Source organism: Coregonus lavaretus (genome assembly GCF_964263955.1).
Source record: "Coregonus lavaretus genome assembly, contig: HAP1_SCAFFOLD_2558, whole genome shotgun sequence".
Taxonomy (NCBI): Eukaryota; Metazoa; Chordata; class Actinopteri; order Salmoniformes; family Salmonidae; genus Coregonus; species Coregonus lavaretus.
In genome coordinates, this window is record NW_028156496.1 from 1 (window position 1) to 9222 (window position 9222).

General features: G+C 42.8%; 1 protein-coding gene across 1 annotated transcript; it reads left to right on the forward strand.

Annotated features, from left to right (window-relative positions):
* Positions 1–8: 8 nt before the first annotated feature.
* LOC311126288 (glycerophosphodiester phosphodiesterase domain-containing protein 5-like) lies at positions 9–5063 on the forward strand (the record flags this gene model as incomplete). The annotated part of the gene is made up of 9 exons (XM_084200299.1): positions 9–110; positions 1757–1839; positions 2516–2666; positions 2828–3046; positions 3134–3291; positions 3375–3519; positions 3799–3881; positions 4224–4303; positions 4975–5063. Coding segments are annotated over 9 exons (1110 nt in total), but the record flags the coding sequence as incomplete, so codon positions are not given.
* Between the last annotated feature and the right edge of the window lie 4159 nt (positions 5064–9222).

Here is a 9222-nt window from a genome sequence, read left to right on the forward strand (position 1 = left end):
TATTGTTCAGTCTGTCCCTGGTTCCTCTGGCCATGTATTCTCCCTGCATCAGAGAAGCTGGAACCCTGGGACCCAAACCAACACTCCTCGGACACAGAGGAGCTCCCATGGTACATATCTATCTATCAATAACATTATTATCAATATCGATCAATATTATCACTATCTATCAAAAACATCCTTATCAATGTTATCACTATCTATCAATAACATCATTATCAATATTATCACTATCTATCAATACTACCACATACAATATACAGGATGACACAGAGACGATCCCATGGTAAATCCAGTCACATAACTTTAACACAGAGGCTCTGGCCTCATGTTACTTTAGAGAGTCAGAGAGAGAGAGAGAGTTCCTGATTAGAATAAGGTCTGTCACTGTACAATTTTTTGATGCCCTTGTGTTGGAAATCTCGCTCATCGCTCATGGAGCGGCGCACCGCTCCGGCACCCCATGTCCTTTCCTACCGCTCCGCGCTCACAGAAAGAAAAAGTGCCGCTCCAAATTCGCTGTATTCAAATCCTAATTGAACCAACATCTATCTATTTTTGTGATAACTTGGACCTTCCAACTGGTTTTTAAGTATTGAAACCAAACCATATGGATTTGAATGAAAAGTATTTGAATAAACATGAAAAGGTGAATGTAAGAAGCGAACATAATTTCAAATAGGCTACATGTCATATTAAACAATATATAAACAATCTAAATAGGTCAGGAGCCAGACATTATTTAGGCTATATTATTTATATTCTTTTATAAGGCTATAGCCTACAAAGAAATACATTGTGAAACATTTGCGAGTGCGACACAATAGGCTGGTATGGACATTAAGCGCTCAGCACTTAAACAAAATTTTGTTGTATTAAATCATTATAGTCTATACATTTCGCATATATAGGCTGTGACTTATTTAGAACATAATACAAATTAAACTAAAAATGACTTATTAGTGCCTTTGAATTTTCATTTTTAGAAACACGAGTTTGGCCAGTCTGTGGCTTCAGGCTCATGCGATAGTGCCTGGAGAGCAGGCCAGCAGCGGAGAATATCCCCTCCACACCTTTTGGCCACTCACAGAGATGCAGAGTCGTTTTTTTCTTTTTCTATAGGTAGGCCTAAAGGTTTCTAAAAACTAAAAGCTCCTTGAACGTGGGAATATGCCAGGCCTATTGGGCCAAAATTAATTATGGTCTATTGTATAGATAATAGAATGAAAATGAAGAGATAAGATATGATTTTTTGTTTAAAATTACTTTGCTACAATGACACACTTAGTTATCTACCCACCTCGTTCCTTTCTTTTAGCATGTGCACATAGTAAGTACAACATCATGCTTTTGGGATAGGTGTCTTTTCAGATTCCACTAGATTATTTAATTGTGGACACAACATCACTGCATTCTGGGTTAAATGCAGAAGACACATTTCAGTTGAATGCATTCAGTTGTACAACCTTTCTCGGTCCTCATCTTTGTAAGTCACCTTGATTTAGCACCTGTGTGTTTTATCAGTTTCTTTATGAAAATAAAGCAAGGGGCTATTAGCAGCACACAAGTAGACTACAAATGCATGCTGGGGTGGGCATGCCCTGAGCTCCTGAAGTGAGCGCTAGTAGAGTGAAATCAGAGCGCCAACCTTTGGGAATCTCGCTCCAGTCAAATTGGTTACGCTCCACTCCTCGCTCCGCTCCAGCTCCGCTACGCTTACATTCTCTGGTGTGCTTGCATGTCTGTCCTCTAACAGCTTGCTCCAGAGAACACTCTAATGTCCTTTGAGAGCGCAGTGGAGGCTGGAGTGGACGGGCTAGAGACTGACGTCACTATAAGGTACACACCCCCCTGTCCGTCTGTCTGTCTTGTTTTGTCTGTCTTGTCTTGTTTGTCGGTCTTGTCGTCTGTCTGTCTGTCTGTCTGTCTGTCTGTCCCCTTCTGATCCCTGTAATAGCCCTGTGTCCAGTCTAGCTTTGACCCCTGTCCTGCCTTGTCCTTTCATGGCTAGCCTTGTACTAATCCTAGAGATCAGACATTAGCGTCCCTCCACTCCTCCCAGTTAATGTGATTACAGCCTAGCTAATCCAGTTAGCGGTTAGTACTTCTGTCCAGGCCTGCTAGCTTGGCGCTGGCTGTGTTCTCTATGTGGCCTGGACTCAAATACTATTTCAAATCATTTCAGATACTTTAGCTGGGCTTGAGAGAAAGAGAAGAGGAGAGGGTGTAATGGAGTTCGCCTGGTGTAATGGAACCAATAGAATAGTTGCAAAACTGCAAACTCCGCCCATCAGGCACTCCAGGCATGCTAAACAAATGCTCAAAGTATTTGAAAGATTTCAAATGGTACATGTATTTGAACCCAGGCTTGGTAGCAGGACTCTAGCTAGCAGACCTAGTGTATCTTCACCTGAGACCTGCCACACATGTTTGTCTTGGCCATGTGAACGCCAGGACCTAATCTCTCCCCTCTCTCCCCTCCCCCTTGTCTTTCTCTATCCTCTCTCTCCTCTAGTGCTGATGGCGTTCCGTTTGTGATGCATGACCTGACCCTGCAGAGGACCACTAACGTAGAGGAGGTGTTTCCTAACAGAACACACACACCTGCTGCCCTGTTCATCTGGTCTGATGTACAGCTGCTCAATGCTGGGGCCTGGTTCCTCTCTGTAAGGACACGCACACCTTTGAATGGCAACAAAAACACACACACACACACACACACACAGTAGCTGACTTTAGCGCCATGGGTTAGTTAGTAGCTGTATTACAGACCTCTTTTAACCATCACTCACTCTCTCTCTCTCTCTCCGCCCCCTCTTCCTCCCAGCGGGATCCGTTTGGCACGGTGTCCTCTCTGTCTCCAGAGCAGAGAGCACTAGCTGCCAATCAGATGGTTCCCTCCCTGGCTGAAGTTCTGGACATAGCGAATCGGGTGGGCAGGACAGTGCTGTTTGACCTGAGACAACCTCCGCCTGGACACCCTTACAGAGACAACTACCTCAACATCACCCTCGACCTCATACACACACACATCAACTCCAGCCAGGTAAGTGTGTCAGGTACGCCATTCAAAGGTGTCTCCCTGCTCTTATAAGCGACAGCCTTTTTTAAGATTGTGTGTGTGTGTGTGTAGGTGCTGTGGCTGCCATCAGATCAGAGAGAGGAGATACAGCAGGTGGATCCAGAGCTGCAACAGACAGCAGGACAGACTGCCTCTATACAGGAACTACAGAACAACCACATCACTACCCTCAACCTGCACTACAGCACCATGTCTCTACAGCACATCAGGTACACAACCACACACAAATAATGTACTATAAAATGTCACTCTCCTCACCCACCATGTATGTATGTGTTTGTGTGTGTTCCAGTAAGTACAGGTCGGTGAACATCAGTGTAAACCTGTATGTAGTGAACCAGCCGTGGCTTTACTCTCTGGCCTGGTGCAGTGGAGCATCCTCTGTTACCACCAACAACATGCTGCTGAGAGATATACACACACCGCTGCTGCTTGTGGTGAGACACCCACACACTCACACCACCTTATTTGGGCAGGACAGGCTCGTAGTAATGGCTGGAATGGACTTCATGGAATGGTATCGAACTCATCAAACACATGGTTTCCATGTGTTTGATACTATTCCATTCCAGCCATTATTATGAGCCGTCCTCCCCTCAGCAGCCTCCTGTGACACACACAAATGTACTTATTGTGACACACACATATCGCTTCTCCTTATGGTGAGACACACACACCTCACAGACGTGTTCACATGTGTTTCCCAACCCCTACAGACTCCAGAGCAGTACAGTGTGATGTGGGTTCTGACTGACCTGGTCTCTGCTGCTCTCATCGTCTGTGTCTTCATATTCCACTGGTGAGTTCACATGTTTCTACATACATGTCAAAGGTGTGTGAGTGAGGTGATTACAGTGGAAAATATAATGGCTTAGTTAGGTAAAGGTGTGTCTGTAAGGTGAATGTGTGTGTGTGTATGTATGTGTGTGTGTGTGAGTGTGTGTGTGTGTGTGTGTGTGTGTGTGTGTGTGTGTGTGTGTGTGTGTGTGTGTGTGTGTGTGTGTGTGTGTGTGTGTGTGTGTGTGTGTGTGTGTGTGTGTGTGTGTGTGTGTGTGTGTGTGTGTGTGTGTGTGTGTGTGTGTGTGTGTGTGTGTGTGTGTGTGTGTGTAGTAAAGGTGTGCTATTTCTCCCTGTCCTACAGGTGGCGTGAGCGAGGCCTACACTTCTGGTCAGGCAGTAGACAGACACACGAGACCGGGCCTTATAGCAAGTTCAGGACCGGTAAGGACAACAACGTCATACTTCATACTGTACATCACTATAGGCCTCTCCCATTGGACTAGTCTCCAACTTGTGTGAAACACACAGGCGCGTATGTTTAAAAGTGCACCAACATTATAATCTCTTGCATAACTGTACAGTTTATGAGCTGGATTAGCTGTTTGTTTCTGACATTCAATTCAAATTCTAAAATAATTTCTGCTCAATGCCAGTGGTGTTCTAACCCTCTAGTTTATTGGACTCATAACATTAAAAAGCCTGTTTCATCAGAGGCAGTATGTTAGTGCATTTTTATCCGTGCACCTCCGGGATGAATTGAGCTTTTACTCAGAATGCCGGCATACTGTAAATTATTCTGTGTTCTGTCTGTGCCTTAGATCCCGTGGAGTTAGGGTGGGGTCGATGGAATCCCTTCCACTCAGAGTCTCCCACTAGAACCCTCATCTCCCTCCCTCTGGACCTCAACCCATGAACCCTGCATGAACCAATGAACCTCCCATGAACCCTCTGGTTCTCAACCCTTGAAACCTGCATGAACCACTGAACCTCCCATGAACCATTCCCAAACCTTTGGACCTCAACCCACACATGAACCCTGCAGCAACCCCTCACCTGACCTGAACTCCAACTATCACACCCCTGACCTCTAACCCCTAACCTTTGCCCGGCAGAGCTCAGTGACGTCTGGTCCATCTCCAGTGGGAATGTCCGAACAGAACTACGGACCCCCAGTACCCTCCACACCATCACAGAGGAGTAACACACACACAGTCACACACAAGTGTGAACGCACAAGAATAAGCAAAGGGAAACAGAGAGGAAAACAAGAGATGGAACTGAATGTGTAAAAAGAGGAAGAGGGTGATGTAATGTGAAAGATAAACCAGTATTTTGATAATCCTGACTAAGACTGTTGTTCCTGTGTCCTCACCTGACCAGCTCATTCACTCTCCCTCTGGTGACCACTGGAACTGCAGAACTGAATTGCTCAAATATGAAATATACACTGAACAAAAATATAAACGCAAAATGTGAAGTGTTGGTCCCATGTTTCATGAGCTGAAATAAGAAATCCCAGAAATGTTCCAAACGCACAAAAAGCGTATTTCTCTCAAATGTTGTGCACAAATTTGTTTACATCCCTGTTAGTGAGCATTTCTCCTTTGTCAAGATAATCCATCCACCTGACAGGTGTGGCATATCAAGAAGTATTCCTGTCTGTAAAAAAGCCCTATTGTGGGGAAAAACTCATTCTGATTGGCTGGGCACGGCTCGCCAGTGGGTGGGCCTATGCCCTCCATGGCTGCACCCCTGCCCATTCATGTGAAATACATAGATAAGGGCCTAATTAATTTATTTCAATTGACTTATTTCTTTATATGAACTGTAACTCAGTAAAATCTTTGAAATTGTTGCATGTTTCATTTATATTTTTGTTCAGTATATATTTGTTGTTCTCATAACTGTACAGACATCAGCTGCATTAGAGGAATTGATTAATAGTGTCTTATATTTTCTGTGTGAGTGAGTGGATGTAGATGAACACTGACTGTACTGTGGTTTTAGTTTGATAAGGTTTTAATGATCAGGAGTTTCTGTTTATATTTGAATGTATGACCAAGCAGTAGCCTAGTGTTTTAGCATGGCATTGAATATAGCGACTGCTTCTGCAAACACACATATCTATCTATCATGAGATCTACCCCTAAACCATAAATGTTTATTTTGAGGTTGTAGAAGCTATGTGAGTATGACTTTCAGGTGTTGTGTGGAAAGTTGCTGGTTTCAGGTGTTAGTCTGAGGGTTGGTTGGTTGGTAATGGCTCTGTGGACAGTGTTGAGCGGGAGACAGGAGATCTAAGTGCCATAGGAGACACACTGTCCACAAGCCATTGGCCAGCCATACAGAGGATAGAAGAGAGATTTTAGGGGGCTTCTACAGAACTTTTGTAATTATCTGAAGCCTTCTAGAACTCTCCAATACATTCTGGAACCCTCCCAAGACATTCTAGAACTATCCCAGTACATTCTAGAACAGTGGTTCCCAACCAGGGGTACTAGGACCCCTGGGGGTACTTGGCATATACAGAGGGGATACTTGAGAAGACTCATGAGATCATAGGCCTACTGGTAAAATGCACATGAGGGGGTACTTCAGGGGTACTCTGGACAGAGCAAAATTAAGTTGGTGGTACAGTAACCAAAAAAGGTTGGGAACCACTGTTCTAGAACACGACAAGCCATTCTAGAACTCTCCAAGGCAGAAAATACATGTTGACAATCTGTATGTTCACAGTAAACCAACTAACAACAGAGAAGTTGATATTCTGATGACCAGAGGGCAAAATAATGATCTTCTGCCATTGGTGGAATTGCACTCCGCCTTGCTTGCTCGCCTTGCCGCTAGGCTAAACAAATACCATGCTGTCATGAATCAAAATCTATATTTGGTCCCAACAATGATTCAAGGTATCAAACACTCTGAATGTAATGGTTGTTAAATAGCAAAACGCTACATAGTATTTCTGGTTGTATTCTGTATAACAGGATGACCATTTTGTTTTAATGTACACTACCGTTCAAAAGTTTGGGGTCACTTAGAAATGTTCTTGTTTTCAAAAACAAAACAAAAAAAGTCCATTAAAATAACATAACATTGATCAGAAATACAGTGTAGACATTGTTAATATTGTAAATGGCTATTGTAGCTGGAAACGGCTGATTTTTTATGGAATATCTACATAGGCGTACAGAGGCCCATTATCAGCAACCATCAGTCCTGTGTTCTAATGGCAGGTTGTGTTTGCTAATCCAAGTTTATCATTTTAAAAGGTTAATTGATCATTAGTAAACCCTTTTGCAATGATGTTAGCACAGCTGAAAACTGTTGTGCTGATTAAAGAAGCAATAAAACTGGCCTTCTTGAGACTAGTTGAGTATCTGGAGAGGCGTCAACAGTGAAGAGGCGACCACGGGATGCTGATCTTCTAGGCAGAGTTGCAAAGAAAAAGCCATATCTCAGACTGGCCAATAAAAAGAAAAGATTAAGATGGGCAGTCTGAGATATGGCTTTTTCTTTGCAACTCTGCCTAGAAGGTCAGCATCTCGGAGTCGCCTCTTCACTGTTGACGTTGAGACTGGTGTTTTGCGGGTACTATTTAATGAAGCTACCAGTTGAGGACCTGTGAGGTGCCGGTTTCTCAAACTAGACACTCTAATGTATTTGTCCTCTTGCTCAGTTGTGCACCGGGGCCTCCCACTCCTCTTTCTATTCTGGTTAGAGCCAGTTTGCACTGTTCAGTGAAGGGAGTAGTACACAGAGTTGTACGAGATCTTCAGTTTCTTGGCAATTTCTTGCATAGAATAGCCTTCATTTCTCAGAACAAGAATAGACTGACAAGGTTCTTTAATCAGCACAACAGTTTTCAGCTGTGCTAACATAATTGCAAAAGGGTTTTCTAATGATCAATTAGCCTTTTTAAATGATAAACTCGGATTAGCAAACACAACCTGCCATTGGAACACAGGACTGATGGTTGCTGATAATGGGCCTCTGTACGCCTATATAGATATTCCATAAAACATCTGCCGTTTCCAGCTACAATAGCCATTAACAACATTAACAATGTCTACACTGTATTTCTGTTCAATTTGATGTTATTTTAATGGACTAAAAAATTGCTTTTCTTTAGAAAACAAGGACATTTCTAAGTGACCCCAAACTTTTGAACGGTAGTGAATATGAGCCTTCTCTATGTTATTTTACTGTTACTATTTTCTGACTGTAAATGGTATTACCTGATATTAAAAATCTTTAAAGGATTGAGTTGGTTGTTGTTTGTATTAATTGATTAACCCATTTGATTCCATGTCCACAGTATAACGCTACTTCTGTTACTCCAGTTGAAAAAAATACATCGACCCACTGTCTCCATCCAATCATCTTTATTGTTTTTACAAAAACAGACACCTCGGCCGGGATTCAATCTAAGCGCTCTAATCAACAATGCGGTTTTTAAAGGCAATGTTACCTCATTCACGGAGATCGTATTTAAGGTAACTACTGCAGATGTCGGCTCAATTGGAAATTCCCTTTAAATGTCAAGCACGCTACAGTACGGTTTCTGATTTGTTCCTGGACCTCATTGGGGGGTGCAGAGGAGAGGCGGGGCAAGGAAAACTATACTAACGCCATCTCTGACGGTAGCTCCACCGTCATCATGTCTTCTGTCAGAACAGTGGAGCAACACAGCTGCTGTAGTAATGTTGTAGTAATAAAACTTTATGTTTTGTTTTACCCCATATGTAACTCTGCGTTGTTGTTTTTATCACACTGCTTTGCTTTATCTTGGCCAGGTCGCAGTTGTAAATGAGAACTTGTTCTCAACTGGCTTACCTGGTTAAATAAAGGTTAAATAAAAATAAAAATAAAATCACCCAGACAGACCGGGGACACTTTCCATTCTAAATGGCACCCTATTCCCTAAATAGTGCATTACTTTTGCCCAGAGCCGTATTTTTTACCAGGGCCCATAGGGCTCTAGTTAAAAGTAGTGCACTATATAGGGAATAGGGTGCCATTTGGAACATATCCGCAGTGTTGTAAACCATATGTTGAGCTGAATAGTGGAAATTCACCCAGAACTCTGTGTTGTTAGTGTAAATTGTAGCGCCTCAGGAAAATAGATTCACTACTCATACAAACCATAGTTTCACTACATGGACAGATACTTTACACAATGTAAATATAAAATAAGTACCAAAAATCTTAAACAAAAACAAACAAATTCAACAGCAGACAGACAGGTTAGTTAGTGCTGAAGGGAGGGAGGTGTTTGTAGTGGTGTCAAGCTCCTCTGTGCAGTTTGTCTCAAAACAGGAGAAACAGACATCAACATCCTGCCTGAACAACACACTACT